General features: G+C 48.2%; 1 protein-coding gene across 27 annotated transcripts in view; it reads right to left on the bottom strand.

The window, feature by feature from the left end:
• Positions 1–24,908, bottom strand: part of CACNA1C (calcium voltage-gated channel subunit alpha1 C) — a 654,724-nt gene that overhangs the window by 198,982 nt on the left and 430,834 nt on the right. For all 27 annotated transcript variants that reach the window (XM_037014885.2, XM_037014891.2, XM_037014892.2 and 24 more), the window contains exons 5-6: positions 24,059–24,198; positions 3,503–3,661 (exon numbers count right to left, since the gene is read on the bottom strand). In XM_037014885.2, coding sequence (XP_036870780.1) covers positions 3,503–3,661; positions 24,059–24,198 — 299 coding nt within the window. The remainder of the gene's footprint in view (positions 1–3,502; positions 3,662–24,058; positions 24,199–24,908) is intronic.

Genomic DNA, 24,908 nt, shown 5'->3' with positions numbered 1-24,908 from the left:
TACTCACGGAAGGAAGCTGTATTTTGGGGTTTTACAATATATGTTGAAGGAAAAAATGGCATCAAGGGGAAGTGATCTCATTAATAAAAGAAAAAAGGATGAGATTCAGAAAGATTATCTAAAGGCTCATGCGCTACTCTGCTATTTTTAAATCTGTCTTGAACAATAAAAAGATTTGGGAACAATGCAGAAATAAGGAGGATCTGGCAACAATAGGCATCTATCAAAAGCACTAAAGGGAACATCAAAAAATGTGCCCACATGTGGATCAGCAGGTCCCTGAGACGTGGAGCCGGGGGTGAAGGGAGGTTAGCTTGACTGTGAAAATGTGCTGGTTTTCTGCAGGGATATGAGGTCCCAGGGAGGAGGGGGGAACAAGAGGTGAGAAAAGGAAAAACAGTGTGGGCCCCACGTCTTAAAACGGAAAGAAGAGAGGTAGAGTCACTTTGGAAAGTCCAGATTAAGTTCGTGGTAAAATAATGGAGGCAAAGTTCAGGAGAGATTTTAGAAATGCTGTTAAAACCAGCAAGAACACAAGCTCCTGGGGCAGTGCCAGTCAGGGCTTCCAGGGAGAAATCACCAAAGACAGAAGCAATCACTTTTTAGGGCCCAGCTTGAAGGAGTGAATAGCATGAAAGTGATTTTAGTTCTGGGTTTTAGCCAACCAATTCTTTGCCCATCTCAGGGGTAATAATCATTGTGCTTAGGAGAGTTATTCAGAGTGACCTGGCTCAGAGCACCATCAAACAGATGGGAAAACCAGAAATAGCAGGCCCGGCACATGGTGATGGATCTGTCGAGGAGCCAGGAGGGCGCTGGCAGGTGCCTCAGGGGTTGGGGGACATTGTCTCCTCTGAGTCCCCCTCTCCAGGGATGTGGAGGGTGGCTTGGAGGCAGCTCCAGAGCTTTCTTTATGGATTTCATAGGAAACATGGCTCAAAACCCAAAGTATTCTAAGTTCTGTAAGCACATAAAATCCACAGTCTGACAACTAAAGTGTGAAAAGAAGAATTCGATGTAAATTCCATTAAAAACTACAACAAGGGCTCACATGCATTTTTGCATCATCTAAATTTGCAGAAAGATAGAGTAATTCAGTCCAGGGCCTTAACTTTTTAAAAAAGCAGCTGTTCCAAAGGTGGTATGAACCGCGCCCCCCCATCCCCTGGGGTTTGGTTTCAAAGACTGTAGGCGTCTTCCTTCTGTTCTTTGGCTGCACTGAGTATGTCCAGATTCCTGTAAACTTCCCCCTCCTCGTCAGGGTTGTCCCTGTGCAGGCGGAAGAGGCCCTGATGAGGGCAGGATCGTGTCCTGTTGGCATGATGGAGCCAGCCCCGGACTGTCATCAGACGGCAGGTTCCAGGGGAGGAGGTCAGTGAGCTCCTGACCGCGGGGTGTTGCGAGGAAGGCTCTGCCCCACGTGTCCTCGGGCCCTCTTCCCAGCATGGCACCTGGCTCCACACACAGAGTGAGGTCACCTTTTGGGTGGAGCTGGCTCCCCTCTGCAGTATTTCTGTCGGTGTCCATCGTATGCCACCCTGGCTCCTGGACTGATGGTCCCACGCAGTGCAGAGAGAGGACAGCACCTATTCTGTGTCCCCTTTGTCTAGCATGCCTTCTATTTTCTTGCCATTCGAGGCCACTGAAGGCCTGACAACTTCCCACTAGTGCCCAGTGCTGGCAGTGGCCCTAGAGAATCCTGCCACCAGCAGAGAACACACTTTTGCTATTTTTCCAGCAGGATGAGAAAAACTGTGCATTTTTGGGAGCAATTCTCCTTAGCTAAGAGGTGGGCAGCCATTTGGTGGCAGGGCAGGTTGTCACCATCGGCACAATGGCAGACTTTCACCTTCTCCCTCTCTCCATTTGGTATGCTGTTGGTGAGCACCACCCCCTGCTGCATGGACGGCGGTCTTTGAGCCTCAGCATCCCTGTGACTGCCTGAGGAGGTTGAGCCAAACGGGTCACTGATCATTTCAACAGAACTGCCTGAAATTCAGACATACCACAGCCTTTACGCAGGACTTAGAATGCAAAGCTACACAAATAACAAATTTATTGATTGGGGCTAGCTACAGATTTGAACTGAACAAAAGGCGGGACTTGAATTCAAGAAGAAAATATTATTCATTGTATTATTTGATATCCCTTTCAGCAAAGCTGGAAATCTCAGAATTTTACCCAAAGATAAGACCTGTTACAATACTAGAGAGCTTCTGCTTCATCCCTTTTTTTAAAAAAAAAATACAAGAGTTTATGTTATACACGTCTGATCCAAGCAATTTGGAAATTCTCTCCAGGGTGACAAAAAAGCAAAAACAGTGTGTGGAGTCTTAGTTTTTGCTTGTTTTAGGATGGTGGCATGCTGCAGTGACCTGGAACCTTGCAAACATCCAGTCACTCTGCCAGTTAAAGCAGATCATTCAGATCAGGTAATCCAACTGGTTTCTGAATATGAATAATCCCTTTCACTCCTTGTGGCATAGATGCTGTCTCTCCTCACCCCTCTAAGCGAGGGCTGAAAAGAACGAGAAGCAGTACAGACAGAGAGAAACGAAGTATCCTTTAATGTTTCAGACAGATGCTCCCCTTTCTCCATTAAGGTGCCAAAAAGTGAGATGAAAGATCTTGTTGTTTGAAAGAAAATTGCAAAAATTGGCACCTACTAATGTCTGGGCGGGTATTTTTTTCAACAAGTTTTTAGTTAAACTACTTAATATGTCTGTTCAAAAGCCTGGTCAATTTCTGCTTAAATGTTATTTTAAAGGTCAGGCTGAGATTTTAGTATCCCAAGACAGAAGTTTGTATCATATCCCACAAGCCCACACCCTAGTCCTACTCAGGGAGGGTTTAATGAGCCAGCGTTGCTTGTTAAATATGTTGATTTATGGAAGGAATGTGGAAAGAGGTCTCAAAAAGGCAAAGACGGTGAAGTTGTGCTGTAGAGCTCAGCTTTCTCCTGCCTGCAGCGAGGTGACTCCCTGCCCATGGCCTCCCCCCACACTGGGCTAGGGGCCAAGAGGTCATGCCTATGAAGCGAGAGGCAGGGATGCTGAAAGCAGAGGAGCCAGGACCAGCCACAAAGGGTGAGAATAACCCAGGGTGATGATGGGGAGCCCCTAGCAGCAGGCAAGGCTGCCTTTCTGCAGGGGCTTTTCATTATAACACTGCGGGATGGACGGAGCAGAGAGATGCACGGTCACGAGGTCAGCTCTGGTTCTTAATTAAAATATTCAAGGATGGCTAGGGGATGTTTCTCAAATCTCACAGCTATTTAAACAGCATTTAGTGGTGCTGGACAGAGCTTGCATTTAGTTGTTTAATAGAGATCTACTGTAGCAAAAACAAAAATTCCCAGAAGAAAGGAATGCCCATCCCCGCCAACCTCTGGCTCAGCGGAGGTGCCTTGCTGACACCGCTGGTGGTGCAGAGGCAGTGCATCCAGCTGGAGGAAAGCCGTGTGAGGTGGGGAGGCCAAGGACCGACTGCTGGCTTGCCTTACCTGCTATGCCCTCCTGGCTGTAGCAGGTCTTGTGCATCTTCCCCATGAAAAGCTCCAGGCCGATGATGGCGTAGATGATGATGACAAACAGCACGAGAAGGGCGATATGCAGCAGGGGTACCATGGCCTTGATGATGGAGTTCAGGACCACCTGGAGACCTGCACGGGCACAAGCAGACAGCACCCACAGTGAGGACGTCAGCACCCACTCACTGAACCATGTGCCTTCTTGGAGGCCACATGGACACAGCCACACACAACCTTCTCAGCAATCTGACCAGCGAGGTACCACAAGCCCATTTTTCAGATGAGGAAACTGAGGCTCAAGGTCCCATGGTCAGTGAGTGACAGTGTGGGGACCTGATTCCGGGTTGGCCTAATTCCAGATCTCCTGGAGGCACATGCAGATGAAGGACTGGCAGACACTACTCCCCAGTGGACAGACACATTGTCTCAGCCGGAGCTACCCAATTTCTGACACTCCATCCTAGAGACGGCCTGGCTTCTTCTCTCCTGGAGCAGAGTCTCTGTGGGGGAAGCCATGGACCAGGGCCAGCCAGGCAATGCCTTGTTTGTTTATCACCCGCAGTGGGACTACCAGCGCCCCTGGCCAGCCCAGGTGCTGTAAGCCTGGGTCAGCCTGTGTCTTAGATTCTGGGAGGGTTGGGCTTCTTTTACTGAAACGGAGTCACCCCAGGATCCACGTGCGTGGTGAGAGTCCAGGAAGGGCTGAGGAAACAGCTCTAAACTGCCTTCTCTGGATCGCATGAGTGGACCCCTCTTCCTACAGAGTGCTGACCAGGCCACTCTCCCCGAGGGCCTGGATCTGAAAAGCCTTGTAACCTTCCATCCACACCCCGCTGAGGGGGTCTGTGTGTGATGGGTGTGTCATTTCAGTTTGGGAAGATGGAGGGAGCTCAAAGATGGATGGTGCTGGTGGTCGCACAGTGTGAATGCATTAGTGCTGCTGTACCTAAGCATGATTAAATGGCTACTTCTGATATTATATATTACTACAATAAGGACATTAAAACTACTCAGGTCCCTGCAGGGAAAAAAAAAGAAATAATGAAAAACCCTACTTAGCACATGGGTCTTGTCATGGACCCCAGGGTTCTGTGGGCTTGTCCTGTTGTCCTGTGGGGAGAAGGACCCCCTTATAAGCTCAAACACTAACACACCAAGAATGCTGCTCAAAGGGGATGCTGCAGGTTTTCATTTGCAAATGGCAGAGAGGTGGTTACCAGCCAGTCAGCCCCGGGTCACCCCCAGTCCCAAAGAAGCCTTCTGTCAACAGTAAGTGCACTAGGAAAGGCAAGGGCTCCTTCCTTACATCTGGGCCACATGTGCTGGGCCACCTTTGACACACATGTGACAGGGTCCCCATGTCTGAGCCCCCCATTGGGCACTTTTGTGTCTCTGACTTGGACATCTCTGTGTGTTGGGGACTTGGGCATTCACCCATGCCGCCCTCTGCACAGGGAAAGCAAAGTCGGGGGCACCCTCTCCCTGGTCCCATGGCAGTCACTGGTGCTTTGTGATCTGGTGGGTTGGTTTTCACAGGGCTACTTAGAAGAATTCTCCGCAACCATCAAGCCAAGCTGGGAAGAGGAAGAAAAAATAAAAGAAGAGAAAAGCTGGATAATTTTCCCTGTGAATTAATGAGAGTGCTTTGCAGTCTTCCATTAGAACAAGATGTTTTCAGATCCAAATGATTCAATTAATTAGCAAGTTGTGCACACATCAGTGTTAAAGTATGTGAAACCACAGAGAAAGTTGCAAACTGAACTGTAAAGCAACTTTCAGAGGTGTCTGTCGGGGAGAGTGTCTCACACCCTGCTCTCGGAGGGGAGGGGAGCCCTCATATCTGGCTACCAGGCCGGCGGGACTTTGCCATCAGGCTTCAGGGCCACGGCCTCAGGCAGCAAGAACGTGATGGGAGACACTGCACGGGAGTCCCTCTAAGCTGCAGCTGCAGGTCTACTTTTGGGAGAAGACCAGAAGCTTCTTGTGTCCTAGGAGGCCCTGTGGGGTCTGGCCTATCCACCTCCACCTGCCTGGACCCTGCCCCTCACTCTCTGGACTCCTGGTCAAACAGCTTTTCTTTTAGACTCAACTCTGTCTGATTTCCTCCCAGCACAGGCCTGTGACACATGCCATTCCCTCGGCCTGGACCACTTTTGCATGATCCCTCCTACTCATCCTTCGGCCCTCGGCCCAGGTGTCTCTCCCTGGGATCCTCCCTGAGCTCCCAGACCAGGAATGCTTCCTTCCTTACATTTCTTGGAAGCATCTCCTATCCTTTGGAGCATTTGTCTCAGTCTGGAATTATATGTTCATTAAGTGGTTTTTAAACATTTCTATCTGTGCCCCACACTGGGCTAAGTTTTGTGGAGGGAAGGACTGTCTGCTCTTTTTGCTTTTTTACTGCTAAGGCCTTGTTTTGTGCCGGGCAACAGCAGGCCCTCCACAAGTCTCCAGAGACAAAACCGGAGTCTCACTGAATGCTGCTGCTCGCAGGGCACTTTGATGGGCTTGGCTGCACCATACAGGCAGAGACGAAGGTGGGCAGGCGGGCTTGGGGCCTGCAGACTCAGGTGGAGACCATCGAGCGGGCTGCAAAGAGGCCACAAGGAAGTCAAAGCAGCTGTGGGCTTCCTTCCAGCTGGCAGGGAGGCCACAAGAATTCCTAGGTAAGGCTGTTCTCCCTCCCCTCTCTCCATCACTGGCCACCCCACCCCCCAGAGCACCTGGGCCAGAAAACTGATTCCCTAGACTCCTCTCTCCAATCAGTTACCAAGTTCTGCTAGTGTGATTTTGTAATTGAAGACGAATATAGGACAAATATCAATTATTTTTACTATCTAAATAATGCATGCTAGCCATGGAGAAAGTAGAAAATACTTATTTTGGAGAACTTAGAAAGCACAGAGAAGCATAGAGAAGAAAACAATTATCCATTATCCTCCTACTCAGAGATAACCACTGTCAGCTTTTTGGTTTACATTTTAGGCATTCTGGCCCATGACTCATTTTCCTTCTCCCTGTCGCCTGGTGCTTGTCATTCCCGTAACTGGTCACCCTATGTTTGGCTTTGCCCAATCCTCATGTGGCCGTTAGAATACTCTGACGAAAGTGCAAATTGGAGCGTGTTGCTTCCCAGATGGAAGTCCTCCAGTGACTCCCTATCACCTCTAGGTAAAACTTACCTGCTCCTTTCCACAATCTGATTGCATTTGATTCAGTTTACATCTTATGTTTCAGACACACACCAGACTGTCTGAAGTTCTCTAGCTTTATCCCTCCCTCTCTCAGCACACGCTGTTCCTCCAGCCCAGAATGCTGTTCCCTGCCTAACTGAGAGCTCCTGGGGCCTCCTCATGTCTTCTCAACACATTCTACTTGGATTATTCCATTCTGTCCTGGCAGCAACCCTCTGGAGTGGATACTGTTATTAACTGTATTTTACAGATGGGAAAAGTGAGGTGAAATGCCTGCCTACAGCTCACAGCGTAGTGACTGCACACAGACTGAATCACATTTGTAAGCGCAGGCTGCCTTCAGAAGACAGCTTCAGAAATCACAATGATGAGGAACCAGAAATCATGTCTTCCAGTGATCTTTAGAAGAAAGTGAAATTGTATTGTCAGGAAAGATAAGATTCATGAAATGGGAAGCATAGGCAGGCAGGGAGATAGCGATAATTTTCTCATGATTTAAACTGCTATTTTGAGGAAGGGAAGTTGGAGAAGTTCAGTGTCACCATAGGGACAGAACCAGGAGCAACTAGGAATGATCCAGGAAAGATTAGGTTCAATACAAATAAAAACTACTCAGAAACAGCCCCATTGAAGGTGCAGTGGTTGCTTTATCAGGTAGTGGGCTCCTCAGCCTCAGAGGTGTTCAGACATTGAATGGATAAGCTATTGGAGGAGGGGCCCTGGTGGAGATCCAGCTGGTGCGTGAAGGATTGCCCCCAGCACCCCAAAGCCCCTACACCCACATCAGCATGTCCTGAGCACATTACCCTGAGCCAAGTCCAGCTTTCCACATTCTACTTGGATCACTCCATTCTGTCCTGGCAGCAGCTCTGAAGTGGATACTGTGATTAACTGTGCTTTACAGATGAGAAAAGCGAGTCCTACAGAGATTAAATGCCTGCCCACAGCTCACAGCTGGATAGCGGTGCCAAGGGCCTGGCTCCAGAGCCCATGGGCTTCGCCCCATGTGAAACGCCTCCCCATGCTCCTTGGCCGTGGCTCTGGGCCTCCAAGATCTGTGTCTATAAAGCAGTAACACATGCTGGGACATCTGTGGGAAAGCAGGAGGCCCAGGTGCCCAGAGACCCGTGCAGGAAAGGAGCCTAGTGTCTGCCTGCTTTCCTGTGGCAGCCTGGGATGGCAGCAGGCACCAGAGGCCTTGTCCCCAGCCCATCACGTGGAGCTGGGCCTCAAGGTCTGGATGCCTGCAAGCTTCCTGCAACTGGCTCACAGCTGTCCTGGAAATGGCTCCTTCTGCTCAAGTTCCAGTTTGGAAAGCACATCAACATTCCTATGCCCACACATTCTCCTCGAATGGTCTGTGCTGGCGGCTCAGCGATTGCTAGACCCTTCTTCAGGGCTGGCTGTTCGTGTTGGTGGAAACAAATGGGCCCTAGGTAAGCCTGGTGAAGCAACCACTTCACATATAAAATGTTCTTTGAGCACAAAGCCATTATAAGCCCACAAATACAATTACTCCATTTTCCTAGCCCCAAATCAGGATACAAGATCTGACAAATACATGTGTGTTTACCAGGGCAGTGGGTAGATATTTGATGTAAGAGCTCTCCTGGATGGTGTGAGGTGTATCCTGGCTCTGCATCATGCATGTTAGGTATCTCTCCTGGGTTGTCCTACCATCTATCACACATGAGAAATCTCAACCTGAACTCATAGCCTTCTCCTAATACTGGTTCCCACAAGGCTGTAAGCCTGGCGGCTACCCTGGCTTATTTCTTCACCAGATGCAGACAGCCCTTCATCCACAGCACTGCTGTGCTTACCCTGCCAATCTCAGCCAGTGCCGTCCTGCGGGCTTCCTGTCACTGGCTCCCTGCCACCGACCCATTCTGCGGCACTGGCCCTTTACTCATGCTCAGGTTGCCCTGCTCAGAAACCTGCAACAGTTCCATCATGGAGGGTAGACTCCAGTTCTCCTCCTACACAATTGGCACACAGTAGGTACTCAAAATTTACTTGTAGAGAAAATGAAACCAGGTCACAAATATCAGAACAGTAGGCTCAGGCAACAAGCAGATGGTTAGCAGGAGTGGGAAGGACAGCGATCTGTGCAGAGGACCCTCCTGAGTGGTGACAATGCCTGCCCCACGGCCTGCTGTGGGACCTGGGCACCTAAAAACCCCGACCTCACCTGTCTCTTCCTGCTAAGCTCCTGCTTCGCTCCCCATCGACTGAACTCAACTGCAAGCCAGAGGGTAAGGCAGCTTTTGATGTAGTCCACACAGCTAGACCCCAGGCTGGAGAGCAGAGTGGAGATAGGTGGAGGGTGGACATGGGGGTGCAAATGGAACTCGGGGACAGACAGATGTCCTCTGCATCCAACTCACTACCGCCTCCGGGTCCTCACCTTTCAAAACCATCGTGCCTGGAGCTGAGGAATGGGTGATCCCATCAGCACGTGTGGTGTGGCTATAACTCTCCTCTTCCTCATCACCAGGTGGTGACTCTTGGCCAAGGCTCACTTCTGATCTACATGCACAGTCCAGACTGGCTGGGAACTGGAGACATGATCATCTCACAGATCACGTCTATGCCCTCATTTGGCTAATGGAGCCGTCAACACTTTTCATGGCTGCACAGGCTTAACTGCTTTCTAGAAGTAGGAAGGCAGGTAGTTCTCTCCTGGGTTAAGGAGCAAGTTTGCCGCATGGCGGTTCAGAGGCGCCTCATGCACTTTCTTACTGGAGAAGTCTTCCTGATAAGGGAGGAAGAAATCTTGCCTGGAGAACTCTCCTAAAGTCTCAACTTATTATTTTTTGCATGTTCTTACTAAAATGTCCTTATTCATTAGGTGTTTTCATTTGTTTTAACTTAACCTTTCCATATTAATGAATTTCTGACCAACACTAAAGGAGGGGAGTTGTCCTAGGAAAGGGATGGTGGATACTATGGCCTAATAAATGAACAACTATGAGATAATTAAAACATCAGCCCTCATGGTGAATTGTTTCTTGCATTAGCAATATGGGTTGGAAAGAGAAGTCAAGAAAAAAATATGAAAGATACTCTGATAGCAGCAGAAGATAAATATGGCAAAATGGAGACAAGATGATCCAAGCGAACAGAACCCAGTAACGCAGCCCCCACTGCCCAGGACTCAGCATGCACCGGGCACTGCCCCGAGGGCCCTACATGCGTCGCTTCATGTGATCCTCCCACTGTCTTGATAAAGATGAAGGAACTGAGGCTCGCGGTAAGGCAGGTAACTTGTCCAAGACCGCGCACCCGGAGCTGGAGTTTATGCTAAGCAGACCTTATTTTAAAACTTGCTCGTGGCCACTGTCCAGGCAGGAATGGCCAATGCGCTGCCCTGACCTCTGGGCCCGACCCTCTTCCGTGGCGGGTGCTGCGGACCATGGCCTCTCCCTCCTCCCCAGATGGGGCCTCACAAACCCCTCCCAGCAGCGTTGCTCCCATGACAGCTCTGATCCACTCCCGTGTATGCTGCTTCCCTGCTAGGGACAAACTGTCTTTTTGATTCGGCAGAACAGGAAGTGAACTTCTGTGGTGCTCGCCAATGCAGATGCCTGGGCCTGCCCTTCTTCATCGGTTTCAAACATTTTTTTTTAATTTGTGAAATATAGCATACATACAGAAAAGTGCAAAAAGAAAGATGTCACAGTGTATGATTCAGCACAAAACAAAGCCATGTCACTATCACTCAGGTCAGGAAGTAGAACAGCATCAGCTCCATAGAAGCCACACTCACGCCCCCTGCTGGTAGTGCCCCCACCTGCGTCAGGCTAGCCAATATGTTATGCTTCAATAACAAGTGTAATTTCTTAAAAATGTATTTTCGTAAAAAAATCATGAATTTATCAGTAGATGTAGAAAAAAGATTCCATAAAATGTAGCGTTATTCCCAATTTTTTACATTCCTTTTTGTATTTCCCATTCTCTGATTCTCAATATTTTCCCCTGGCCTATGTTCAGTAATTCTGTTTTCAGCTGTGCTAAATCTTCTTTTAAATCCATTCATTGCATTTTTCATGCTTGCTATTGATTGTACTGTTTGTTTCTAAAATTTACTTGGTTCTTTTCCATGTCTTCTGGTCTCTGGAAAATTATCAGTCTTGTTTTTGATCTCTTTAAAGCCCCCCACTGTACTTTTTCCTACCACCCCCACCTCCAGAACCAGGTAACTAGGTCTTGGCATATGTGGACATATTCTAAAGGGTTGGAAAATCTCTGCCAATCAGATTCTCTTAGCACCAGATCCTGGAGAGAGCTTCTTGGAATGGAATTTCTGGGGACTGGCTATTCGCAGAGTGACATACTCTAGCAGTAAGATTGAGGGAGAGAAGGATGGTTTGATCACAGTCACTGTTGAGTCTTATTCCTTTCAGAAACACATAAAAGGTGCAGCTAGTATGAAAAATGAAAAATTTCTCCATGCTTTTGGTGGTAAATGAAATATACTCACTTCAGAGTTATCAGGTTGGATGAGATTGTCAGATAGCCCTCGTAATATCTCTTAACTCTTTTTCCAAGAAATACCATTATACCCAGACAACTCATAGCTTTCTCTTCCCTGGCTGTTCTTGAGGTAGAGTTTATCAAAGAACAAGCTTGGTTATTGCTGCCAACATATGGTGACTCTGTACACTGTTAATTTACTCTTTCTGCACAACTCAAACAAAATATTCATAGGATTCCAGCCTTACTTATTTCCCGTTCTGGCTAAAATCACTAATAAGTCAATAGGGACTATGGTACTAGTCAAATTTTCTATAGAGGGAAAATATCTTCAAACATTATACTTAGTGTTTTTTTTTTTTAAAAGAGATTTCAGATTTACTGGAAAAAATGCCAGGGTATTTTCTCTTCTGCTACTAATAGCTGTGTTGCCCAGGCAGTCATTTCACTTTTTTGGGTTTAAATTTCAACATCTCTAAAATGACATTGGATGAGGAAGCCCACTGTGGCTCTAAAATTTGCTGGGTTGTTATTTTCTGAATTTCTTACAGAAAATTCTGGTACCTTTCATTTCTCAGCCTACTACTGTGCCTTGTACACAATAAGTCCTCAATAAGTGTGTGACAATGAATTAATATATATATATATATATATAATGTATATAACATAACACTATATTACACAATATAGTACTTAAAAATAATATATATAACATATAGTGTTTGGGAATACCTTACATCTGGTAACATATTAGTCATTCATTTTTGATTTAAAAATCAAGTACACTTCCATTTCTAGCCATTGTGGAGGAACTTGTACCAAATGAGCTCTTTTACCATAAATGTTAAAGAAACCGACAAAAATATAAGAGGCAACTGTTTTCAGAAAGTGGCTATAAAGCAGCACGGGGCTAAAATCCCTGAGAGAAATGAAACTTGTGAGTGGACACTATAATCACCTTGGCCTTCAGACTGGGGACAATTTCCTCACTGTAGCACAAAGAATCACAGTCCATGCCAACAGACCACTGCAGTCCCACTGACCCAGGAAGGCAGAGATCAGGCCAGAATTTGTGCAGCTGTAGTGGCTGTGGTGGGACTTCAGAGAGGAGACAGCTAGGCAGATAAGGGGCCCCAGAAGTTGGCATAGGGGTCCCCTGTGTGTCACAGATTAGCTGGGTGGCACATGTGCAGGGTAAAACCACTGAGGCCTATTGGGTGGCAGCTGCTATGGGGTTGAAAACAGAGAAGAAATACTATAGGTTAAAATACTTCTTCCACAAGAGTTCATGGAAGAGCAGGATCAGCAGGTCGGGGTTCTGGCCCTGCCATAGTGGAGAGGCTTAGTCAGCATCTCACTGACACCCCAGGCAACAACGGAGACACCAGAAAGGGTGCTCTTAAGAGTACGTGCCCTACCCTACAGTAAGACCTGCCCTACACCCATCCTGAGAAAGCTGAAACCAAGCTTTGACAAAATCTGAAAGGGAAACAGAATGTAAAGGTTGAGGGGCTTGGACTTTCAATCAGTCTGCACCAAGTGCAAACCAAGCTGACACAAGTTCATGGTGATCAGCTTGTAACTGAACTGCCTGCTGAAGAATCAGCACCCTTAGGAGGATGATACAGTCCAGTTCTCTACAACATATTATTCATAATTCCAGAGTCCCAAAGAAAATCACTAGATAAGTAAAGAATTTGGGAAATAAGATACATAATCAGTAAAAAGCAGTCAACAGGGAGCTGAAAGTGAGATTTTCTCAGATGTTGGACTTAGCAGACAAGGATTTTTAAAACAGCCTAAAGAATGTTTAAAGAATTAGATGAAAATATACTGAAATACTTTAAGGAGTTTATGGTTTTAAATAAAGCACAGATAGAGATTTCCACAAATAAATGGGAACTGTAAAAAGGAACCAAATAGAGGTGTACAATTGAAAAGTAACTGAAATGAAAACTTCATTAAATTGGCTTAGTGAAGATGGAGATGGCAGAGGAGAAAGTAAGTGAACTGGAAGAATGATCTTTAGAAATTATTCAGTCTGTGGCAGATTGAAAAAAATTACTGAAGAAAATGGAACAGAACCTCAGGAATCAATGAAATAATACAAAATAGCCAAACATAAGTGTAATTGGAGTCTAAGAAAAAGAGGAGTGAGATTGGAGCAGAAAAAAACATTTGAAGAAATAATGGGCAAAAGCTTTCCCAAGCTTGATGAAAACCTCCAATTTATGGGTGAATCTAAGAAGCTCAGAAAGCTCTAAGTAGGACGAATATAATGAAAACCACAATGAGGCACATTAGATTCACCTGCTAAAAACCAAAGATAGAGAGGAAATCTGGAAAGCAGTCAAAAGAAGAAACATGTGCCAGGAACCATGATAAGAATCCCCATGACTTCTCACGAGAGGCAACGGGGGCTCCAGGAGAAAATGGGACGTTTTTAAAGTTCTGAAAAAAAATCCAAAAACCCGTCAACCAAAAATTTTATATCTAGCAAAAATATTCATCAAGAAGAGGATAGGATACAGACATTTTCAGGTGAATGGAAGCTGAGATAATCCATCAGCAGCAGGCCTGCATTACAGAAATGCTAGGGGTGCCCTTTGGGGGAGGGAAATGACATCAGAAGGAAGCCTGGATCCACAGGCAGAACTGGAGAGCATGGAAATGTGAATGCATGGGTAAATATAAAAGACTGCATTTTATTTTTTCCCATAATTTGCTTAAGAGACAACTGACTGTTTAAAGCAAAAATATTAACAGTAGGGGGTTTTACAATATATGTATAAGTGAAAGGTGTGTAACAATCATGCAGGGGGTGGGAATGGAATTATAGTATTGGAATGTTACTAGATTTCTGACTGTACATTAAGATGCATGGATTTTATTGAATATAAATTATACTTCAATGAAGCCAATTTAAAAAAATCAGGTGTAGAAGTTCCCCTTCTTCCAGTCAGTCCACCTTGAGCTTGAGGTTGGACCCATAGGAATATTAACAGCTAATCTCTTCTGAATGTTTCTTGTGTGTTGAGCACAATTCTAAATGCTTTATAAGCGCTTATTTAATTATCACAACTCCATGAGGAAAATGCAATTTTAATCCCCATTAAACTCAGGAAACTCGGGTACACAGCTAGTAAGTGGTGGCTTGGGGAATCTGAACCTACTAGGCAGTGGGACTCCGCTGTCTGTGTCCTCAGCCACTGACTGTCATGAACGGGTGAGAGGGAACAGACCACGGATGGCAGGTCCATGGGGCTCATGTTCTGCCAACTGATCACTTTATGGGACACTGACTTCTCTGTAACTTAATTTCCTCACCATCATTTTTCTTTCCAGCACATGGGCCACTTGTAAGCCTAACCGGCCTTTATTATCACCATTATTTTAAATTAGGTCGCAGCCACCTTGCTGTTTAGGGCCGTCTCCTGCCTGGGGATCTCCAGGAAGGGGCCAGGCCCGCAGAGGATCAGCCAGGGAGCTGCTGGGCTGAGAAGCTCTTCCTTTGTGGGTTATACCACCCCCCTTGCTGGGCATGTTGTGTTCACGGAACACTGTTGACTTGCTGTATGACATATTCTCTCACCTCTGGACTGAGTGCTACTGTACGGGGAGTGGGAAGGGTGAGAGATTCACCCAAGGTCCCACCCTACTGACGACTCCATCTAGAATTAGTGATTAAAAAGGCCATTCTCAGGTACTACTCTCCTCTGCCCTGGAAGCACAGAATGATGCTGCTCAGAAGAATCTTAGGGTGAATCAATCATTTAACTGTCTCATTTCCTGGGTGAGGAAACTGGATCAGAGGTTAGGTCAGAGGTCACACTGCTGGCTAGACTTAGATCCTGGCCCCCTCACCTGTAGCCCAACGTGACTCCCACTTCATCACAAGTCCCTCAGGTGGAAAGTATATAATTTGTCATCAGTCCCTGGGGCCAAAGGGGTCCAGAACCATCACAAAATAAATGAATCAACACCCAAGCTATCAGCTGTCCTCAATCTCCACGCCAGATGGCCCCTGCTGGGAGAGCTGTGCCGTCCTCCATCACCGGCGAGCGTTCCGGGCCTGCAAAGTAGTGTAACGCCATCTCCTCTCATTGCTCCGGGAGAGGCTGGGGACTGTGTTTGCCTGTCTACAAATTAGGGGTAATATCCTTGTCCTGAACCACTGGGCTGATTAATCAGCCCATAAAGCTCTTGGAGTCTGAAAGCCTCACACTGATGGCGAATATTGCTCTTAGTCGGGGGGTAGCCTAAACTTTTATCACTGCCTACATTTTGTTCCCAGATCAAGGGGGACCTTTTCATCCCCGGTCGGGGGGGTGTCTATGTACTCCAGTGACTATAGGAACTTACTGTGTGACAGGATGCATTCCTTGTCATTATTATTTTTTAAGCTGCTGGGTGTAGCACAGCCAATAATGGGGATTTTCCCAGGTTAGTCACATATGGTTACTGGTATTCAGTAACCTCTCCAGAAAACTCCACCACAGTGGGGACTGGAGCTTCTGAAATACATGCATTGTTTGAATTGCCTGGCTTTGCTGTGTGGGGCCATCCTCCTTCTCTTCTTACCTGATGCTGCGGCTCATTGCCACCCACAGACTCTCCTCAAGGGCAGAGGAGCGAATCCTTGTGGGTGGAAGCTCACAGGGCTTCACAGATCAGATCTCATCCCCACCCATCCCCAGCGTTAATCTCACTTTGTAGATAGAAACTGGAGGCAAAGAGTGAGGCAGGGAACAGAGGTTGGCAGCAGAGCAGGGTGCTAGTCCTGGGCACTTCAGAGCCCCTGAGGGGAGGAGGCTCCAGGACTGCCGGACTGCAGGGAGGGCTGCCGTGGAAGAGCGGGAACTACACCAGGTGGCGTGAGAAGGGGTGAGCATCAGCTCCTGGTTGCCTTCAACGGGAAAGGTGTTGGGGCCCGGACAGGGCGTGTGGGCCCCTTTTCTAAATTCTGTTCTGTTTCTGATAGGCAAGGCCTGCCAACACGAGGGGGCTGACTACAGACTCCTCAGAGCAACCTGTCTTGGGTGTTTAGAGGCCATGCTGTGTCCCGCCCTCCTTTCAGGGCTCTGCTCTGCCTTAGTGAACACACAGCCCCCAGGCTGCCAGGGGTGGGAAGGTGGGGGCCACTGACATTCCCTTGGGTGTGCTTCCTTGTGCAAGGCTGTGAGCTAATGTGTGTGAGGGAGCTCTGGGGGCTCCAAAGGCCGCTCAGTACCGAAGGTCCCATGTGACGGCCTCCAGCTTCCTCCCGGAGGTGCAGGAACGCAGGGCCCTGGGCGCCTGCACCAGGCAGCCTGTGACCTTGAAAACATCATTTAGCTTGTCTGGCTGTAGTGCTCCCCTCTGTATAATGGAGAGTTGGCTGCACCAGATGTCTGAGGTCCCTTCCCACTCTGAGAGTCTAATTCAGGAACAGCAGCATGAGATGAATGCAGGGAACAAGGTTTTATTACTTCATGTTTCATTGGAAGAGAGGTGGCGGAGGGCCTAGAAGATGCATAGAAAGGGCCTCTGAGTGGGGCGGCAGTGGGGCTGGGCAGCCTGTGGCCCTTGGAGTGGTGGAGGGAGGAACGGGCTTCTGGGTGGCTCTGTGCATGTGCCACGTCCTGTGAGCAGCACTTGGTAAGGGTCCTCGCATTTTAGTTTCGGGTTCCATGACATTTAAGCGTCTTAAAACTGATGAAAAGGGGGAGGAAGCAACACTGAAAGTGAGGGGAGGGAGAGGGCAAGTCCGAGGAGACACGGGAGGGGAGGAGCAGAGGGTGTCAGGGCAGGGAGCCTGCGGGGCAGGGGTGCCGGCTGGTGGGAAAGGATGAGTGCCAGGAAGGAGGAAGGAGGTGCAGAAGCCAGCAGGCTGGGCCCTTCAAGGCACTGGTGGAACAGATCCAGAGGGGTCAACGGGCAGGTCAGGGATGGAGGTCAGGCTAGAGTCTGACCCTTCTCCCCACTTGGGGCTTGTGCACTACTGTGCCTCCACATTATGCTGGCACTTTATGGGGTTAAGTCCCATAAACCAGGAAGAAGGGAGGTATGGCAAGATGTGACACAGGTGGTGGGAGAAGCAGGGGTGGGGAGGGAAGTAATGTGGATTTGAGCCTCTGCTCCGACTTTGGGATCTTCTCAGATTCAGTTTTCAAAATCTGTAAATTTCATAGGTCAAGTTACTGATTTGCAAGTATCAGCTCCAGACAGACTTTCCTTCATCAGATCTGGACTGGTGAGGTGCCCTTGAATACAAGTGAGGGAGCTTCTACTGGGACCGTCTCTGGGGTCCAAGCCCTGCTCCTCCCTAGCACAGTGCAGGCATCCCGCTGGGCCACGGAACACTGTCCCAGGAGCATTAATGGTGATCGCAAATCCATTGTGGCCAGAAGAGCAAATTTCAGACAGGATGCCCTAACTGCTTTTAAACCATCAGAGTGTGAAAACACTCAGAAAAGTTGTTTTTAGCAGCTCTAATATGCCCCCAGTGTGTCTGATTAATTGGCAGCATTTGCTAATCAGTGTGGCCAATTTCACAGTCACTAATCCCCAGAAGGGGAGAACCCCTTCAGGGGAAAACCTGCATCACAGGTGAGTGTGGTTCACCTGCGTACCTGGGCACTCGGGCGAGTCTCTTACTTTTGCAGCAGGAAGTTTTCAGTCAAGAACAAGCCTATCAGCAGCGATGAAAAGCACGTGAGCTGCTCTGCAGGGAGAGGTCTCTGGCAGGGTGCTCAGAGGGGGCAGGACAGTGTGGGCTGCCTGCTCGGGCCCTGAACCAGCTCTGCCATCAGCTGGCTGTGTCCAGGGTGGAATAATGAGCCTCCCTGGCATTCAAGATCCACCATTTGTTATGATGCTCTTCAAGGAGATTTTCTAGACAGTCAGCTGTGCCTCTGCAGGACAGTCTTCTGAACACTGCTAACGAAGAGGAGAGGGCAGAGTGTGTTTAGAAAGCTGCCTTGTTGGCATGGCGCCCAGGACCCCCTGCCAACTGCCCTCCCTGGCTTTCCTGCTGCCTCCTCTGTGGTGGACTGGCCTGCCCATAGACCTATGTGCTGGGTGGGCTGACTTGTATTGGTTTTTACCCCAAGTGTCCTTTCGTGTCCATTGCCACCTCTTCTGCACAACCTCATATCTAACACTGCCTCCATAAAACTTTTCCATAGTCCCTGAGAAACAGTCCTTGGGTCCATTTCATTATCTATATTGTGCAAGTAAAATAATCATACACATGCCTCTCTCGTGATTTTGGTCTCCGGTTGCTATCTAACTCTTTAGTAAACGGATTTATATAATCTGAAGAGAAACCAGGGTATGTCTAATTCCTCAATGTTCTTTATCTTTTAAAGTGTACCTGTTTTGTCTCAATAGTAATCTTGTCATTTATTTATTTCTGTTTTATGTGTATAATGTAATAGCTCTCATTTAACTGAGCACTTACTATAAGCGAGGTCTGTTTAAGTGCTTTGCATGCATCAACTCATTTAGTTTTGCTAACAATGTATGAAATAGATTCTATTATTCCTATTTTACTGATGAGGTTCTATTATTCCCATTTTACTAAGCACGACAGGCTTAGTGACTTGCCTGAGGTCACAGAGAAACTCAGTGGCAGAAGCCAGGCAGTCTGATTCTAGAGCTCCTGCTCAAAGCTACTGTATCTTAAGTCTCTCCCAGGGCCTTCTTTATGGTATCCAATCAGCAGATATTTGTCAACTAATGGATGTTGATTTGTTTTCAGGAAACAGTGCTAATCTGAGCAAGGAAAACAGGAAGTAAGGGTTTGACCCCACCCCACACATGGTCCTCACTGCTCCTTGTGACCTCTCACTTAGGAAGCAAACCCTTGTTCAGTAAAAAGCTGTTTCCTATTCTGTGTGCTTCCACAAATAGCACTTTTAACTAAGAAAGAGCTACTCTTATTCATATCCCAGAAAAAAATGTATCCCACAAAAGGTCTTTAAAGCACTCAGGCATCTTGACAGATGGAGATAGCATCCTACTTATTCCTGTGTCCCCAGTGCCCTGCTTAGCACTTGGCTCACAGGAAGTGCTCAGTTAATGTTCCTGGTGGGTAGGAGATATTTTCTAAGGCTGGTGCTGGTCTTGTAAGAGGTGACTGCTTAGTCACCTTCTGTCACATCAAGTCCAGGCTGCCATGAATTTTGTCAAAGACCTCACAAACTAAAAGCTCTTTCTCACCTCCATCTCTCTTGCTCCCTGGATGCAATATACTCCTGAAAGGCCTCCAGGAGGCCAAATCATATGGAAAGGAGGAAATGACCACTTGCTTATTGCTCCACAAACAAACTCACTTCTTTCATATACATGGCAAATATTTAATAACTACACACTGTCTTATGGTCTGTGCTTATTGTATAACGTTTATTATTTTGCATGGCTTACCTTTGATACAATACGCATGCTTTGCAGCACTTCTGCTGGGGGAGAGAGGAGCCTTAAAAGCAGTGGGCACTAATTCCCTTATTGTGGAAGTCTCACTGAAGTAAACCGGACAAACCTTTCAATTACACAGAATTTCATTGAAAGAGTCAACTGATTTTTACACCCACAGGGACAGCAGCCCCTAAGCCTTCCAGGCTTATTGTGAACAATCTTGGCCACTCTCATTCTCTTCCCTTTCCATAATTTCCTGGAATGCCCCTCCTTACTTACCCTTCAAGATTGACCCGAATGCCACCTCCTCCAAGGAGCCTTTCCTGATTCTCCATCCCCTCCTTCCCAAAGCATGCTTGTCACAGAACTCATCACACCTTGAGGGTTTTTTTGTTTTTGCTATCTTCAGTTTTTGTTCTATGCCATTGTTTATATGAACATTTTCTCTTCTACACTTTAGTCTCTTTGAGAACTCACTTAGCATCTGACTCATTTCTGTATCTGCTGTGAGGGCCACAGCCAAATCTTACGCAAAGCAGGCACAATGTAGGTGTTGTGGAACTGATTAATAAATGAGTCATGGGCTTGCACCCTCACCCTCTCCTTCCATAAGCTGTGCTCCCACGGTTTCAGTGGCACTTAATACACATATGGACACTTAAAAACTAATGGCAACCTTTTCAGCTTAGAATTACAGATCCCACAAACCACATAATTACTATTTGTTACAAGAAACAATACCTCAGCGACATATGTATATCTACATATCACACAATTGTCATGAAGATCAAGGAAGATAGAAGGAAAAATGCTTTGGAAATGCCAGAGAAAATGCATACAAGTGGGAGGTCTCAGCATGGCGTCGTTCGAGGCAGTCATTGCTTCCTAATCACTGCCACGTGTGGCTCTGCTGCTCAGCCATGTGGTGGCTGTGCGACAATGTTCGATCCTTCTACACGGGTTTATCTGACATTGCACAAGCTAAGAACACAGCAATGAACAAAACAAACAAAAACCGCTGCCCTCCTGGTGGTTATATTCTCGTGAGGCAAGGGTAACAAATGAATAAACCAGCACATGTACAGCATGACAGGTGGCAGGAAGTGATGGGAAATGAAGCAGGGAAGGGGCCCAGGAAACGTGAGGCCGGCAGACATGCCAGAGGCAGCTCTGATGAGATGGCACTTCTGCACAGACTCAGGAGGGAGGTCAGCCAGGTGGGCAGCTGAGCTGACGGAAGGGGCCTCACATGCACACGTCCTTCCACGGTGTGGGTTTGCCATGTTGGAGGCACAGCACGGAGGTCACTGGATGGATAAGGAGGGACAGAGGGAAGTGGAGGTGAGGGGCAGAGGGTGAGGGTAAGATCATGTGGGGCCTCGGTCTTCACTCCGGGAGCTGGGGAAGCCTTGGTGGGTCTAAACAAAGCAGTGGCATGTATTTTAAGAGGATCATTTTGGCTGCTGTGTCAAGACAAGGCTGTGACAAAGGGCAAGGGTAAGAGAGAATCTTGTTAAGAGGCTTAGTAATAGTCCACGTGAGAGAGGATGGCGGGCAGCTCTGGAATGAACTTGGAGGTGGTAAGAAACACTGAGACTCTGAGGGTATGGCTGGCAGGATTTTCAGACAGACCGGGTACAAAGGATGACAGAACAAAATAAGTCAAAGAGTTTTCATCTAAATAACTGGGAGGGTGAGGTTGACATTTACCAAGATAGGAAAGACTAGGAAGGTTGGGAGTTCTGGATATGCAAGTCTGAGATGCTTATAAGCTATCCCATAAAGGATGGGAGTAAACAGGTAGGGGCACATGTCTGGAGTGCAGAGGGGAGGTCTGAGCTGGTAACACACAGCTCGTAGTTATTAGAAGATAGGTATATAATATCTAATGACATGAGACTGGACTCGTGTAGCAAGGGACTGCGCGTGGACAGGGAAGTGGTCCATGGAGTGAGCCTGGAGCTCTCCAATGTTAAGAGAAGGTGAGGTGGAATCTGCAAAAGATTCTAACAAGGCAAAACTAGCGAGTAAATGCAGACTTGAGGCATGTGCTCCTCAGAAAGCCGCACAGACACTCTTCCAGATGAAAGGCTGCAGTGGCCCTTCCTTTAAGTGTTACTTCTTCCTGACCTCCACAGTACAGTTTGTGTTTTTTATTATGTAAATGCCTATGGAGATAGGACAACTTCTTTAGGAAGTTTCTTCCTCCATGGAAGCCCAGCCCCTCTAATTCTGCCTTTTAATGCACTGAAGCATTAGTGGCTCTCACCCATGCCGCCTAAGATGAAGAAGTGAGAGTAATTTCTGTGCCTATTTTGCCGATAACAATCTCCTCAGTCTCTTTGTGGCGGACCGCACAGTAGTTCACAGTCACTCACCTGGTTCTCCGCAGGAAAGCTCGCGTCCTCACCCCACTGTCTCTGGGACAAAGACGCTGTGCGGCTCGCTGTGGCTGCTGGACTGTGAGCAGCTATGGTATTTGTCATGTGTATGCTGGTGTGCTTTAGCTCTGTGAGTGTGCCCGCTGTGTGAGCATCTGCCTTCTGCCACGAGGACAGCATGGCATGTGTGCTGAAGGCTTCCTCAGCCTGGGCTCTGGAAGGAGACACATGGACCCGAACAAGCCCAGAACTTCCTGAGCCCAGAAGAGCTGCAGCTGGCCAGCATCCTCATGTGATGTGCGTGACTGGCCAGCATCCTCATGTGACTTAAATGCTCTTCAGTTTGGGATTGTTTGCTCCTATGGCAAAAACTGATATACTCTTTTATTAGATTATCAAATTCCTCAAGGGAAAAGATCTTACTCTTTATGATATGTCTTCATAACCAGCACAATGATCTGAAATTGTGGGCCTCTAACATTATGTCCATTGTAGGTTTGTTGGCTGATGTTTGGAATCAGTTCATAGGTCACTGAACAGTGGTCACACCATCATGAGCTCTGTAATGTCAGGTCTAAAGCCATCCTCACCTGCCTTCACATCCCCTGATTTCCATCTATCAAGTCATGGCTGACTGACCAAGAAAGTACAGCACCTCAGGCTCTGCAGAAGGGGGACCTGTGCTGTCCACTCCTGGGGCTCCAAATACTCGAGGCCAAGTGAGGGAATGTGCTCTAAATGTGCTTGTGTGGCTGAGCTCCGTGTCTGAGACAGGCCACAAGCTTTGCCCGGGGAGCCCTGCCACAAGGAATACAGTCTGACCCCTGCCTTCAGGAGCCAGGCAGTGCAGGGCATGGTTCTGGGCCTCCAGGAGCTCATGATATAACCGCAGAGACAGGATATATGTCATAGGTCCAAGACAGTCAAGAGTTACACAGCACTTCCTTCTTTATGACACGTCATTTGCTCTGATAGGAAAGGGTTAGTTTGAGAGTCAGGACACCTGCTCCTAGTCCTATTCTGTGCTGGGGAATTAAGTTACTCTGGGAAGATCTTTTCACTGTTCTGGATTTGTATGGTTTCATGACCAGAGACATCACCAAGCAGCACAAGGTCACCGGGGGCTTAGGGCCTGGGACAGGTGGTAAGGGCCGGGTGTTCACCGGCCCTTGTGTTCCTGGCCCCTGCCCCCAGCTCTTAGCTAATCAGGTTCCAGCCAGGCTGTAGGGCTCCCCTTGGCCTTGAGTTAACTTGGCAGTGAAAAATCTCAGCACCCAAGTCCTCCCACTGACACCACCAACCAAGCAAGGAGGAGCTCTGGGGGAGCGGGCATGGCCTCAGGAGGGCGCGTCTGGTCCGCTGGGGCTGATGCAGGGTGCCCGGGCTGCCCAGCTGGACCGGCTCACCCCTGATGGGCCTGAAGGAGCTGCGGAGAAGGAGCTGTCCCAGCGCCTGAGAGCCTGAAAGACTCTCTCTCCAGCAGATTCCCCCTGGCTCAGGTTGCGGAACAGCCTGCCCCTCCAGCAGGGCCAGTTCTCACAATGATAGGTAGTGCGTCTATAAATAGGGCTTTTGAAGCCCAAGTTGCCCATTTGGCATGACAGAAGGGGAAGGCTGGAAGAGATGGCCAGTAGAACTTTTGGGCATCCACTGACACTTTTCTGATTGTTCTTTGGGAAGATATAGAAAGTAGAGGCAAGCCCATTGGCTGAAATACCCTTAGGCCTTGGGGATTAGCTGGCCCTGCTCACCTGGCTCTTCTGCTGCAAAGGTATTTAAATTCCAGGCCCAGCGCCCGGTGGGGATTGCTCAGGTGGCCACAGGGTGGTTTCCTCTGTGCAGGCTGTCTTCGTTTGGCCATGTGACTGCTGTGCATTTTTTCTAGGTGTTTATGGGAGCTACACAGTGCATTTTAATGGACTCCTTCAGAGTTGGGCTCTTTAAAGCAAAGGAACTCATTTAAGGAATAAAATCCTGCATTTACATGAAATCAGGTTCCTCTGCAAAGTGCTCTTGGCACCTGAGGGAAGGAAAGTGGAGGGCGGAGTACAAGATAACAAGAATAACTCGGCTCTACTTACTCGGGACTCCAGACACCAGCCGCAAGGGGCGCAGCACACGGAAGGCCCTCAGTGCCTTCACGTCGAATCCAGCCCCTTTCCCTCCTAGGGCATTGGCCCCGTCGGCTTTGGTTGCCTGTTCTAAAATTGCACTAAAAAGCCTAGAAAAGAGGAAGGAGAAAAGCTGTCAGGACAGGTTTCCCTGGCCCAGCTGGGCTCTGAGTTCTTTGAAGGAAGCTGGGGCAGCAGAGTTTGGAGGTGTCTCCAGCCCAGCACGGGAGCCAAGCCGTGCATGTGGGGGGCCTGTGGCCATCATAAGCCGATGCTCCCTTAGTGTGGGCACCAATCCATGTCGATGGCCAGCTTCAGGTGCCAAGCGGATCTCCACTGAGTTGCCTTTGCTGAAGCTAGTGATTTTCCAAGTGAACAGGGTCAATGAGTGGGGGATAAGGAGACTGAGTGTAAATGCAGTGAGATCATAATGACGGCCACGACATGCAAGCTGGCTGGAGGGAGTGAGGGTAGGAGGGGGACTGGAGAGGAGGTGGCAGAATGGACAGATGGTTAGAGTCAAGGTGCAAGAGGGAGTGAGCTGGAGAGACAGGTGGTATCGCTCAGAGAGGGGATGTTTGGTCTCAGATTATGGGGTATGTGGTTATTAGGTAGGGCCTGAATACTGGCCGTCACCCCAGGAGGCGGCAGCCAAGTCCCTGGGGGGAGCTGTCAAGGATCTGGGAAGCCACCTGGCTGTGGAACAAGGCATTCGGGAGAGGGGGTGTCCATCTCTGGAGAGACCTCACGGGCAGCAGGACCCTCCCGGGAGAGCCAGGACTGGCAGTGAGTGGCCAGAGCGAAGCTGAGGGCCTGGGAC

This window comes from Manis javanica, chromosome 15 (assembly GCF_040802235.1).
Source record: "Manis javanica isolate MJ-LG chromosome 15, MJ_LKY, whole genome shotgun sequence".
Taxonomy (NCBI): Eukaryota; Metazoa; Chordata; class Mammalia; order Pholidota; family Manidae; genus Manis; species Manis javanica.
The sequence above is the reverse complement of the archived record's forward strand: the minus strand, read 5'-3'. Positions and strand labels throughout refer to the sequence as shown.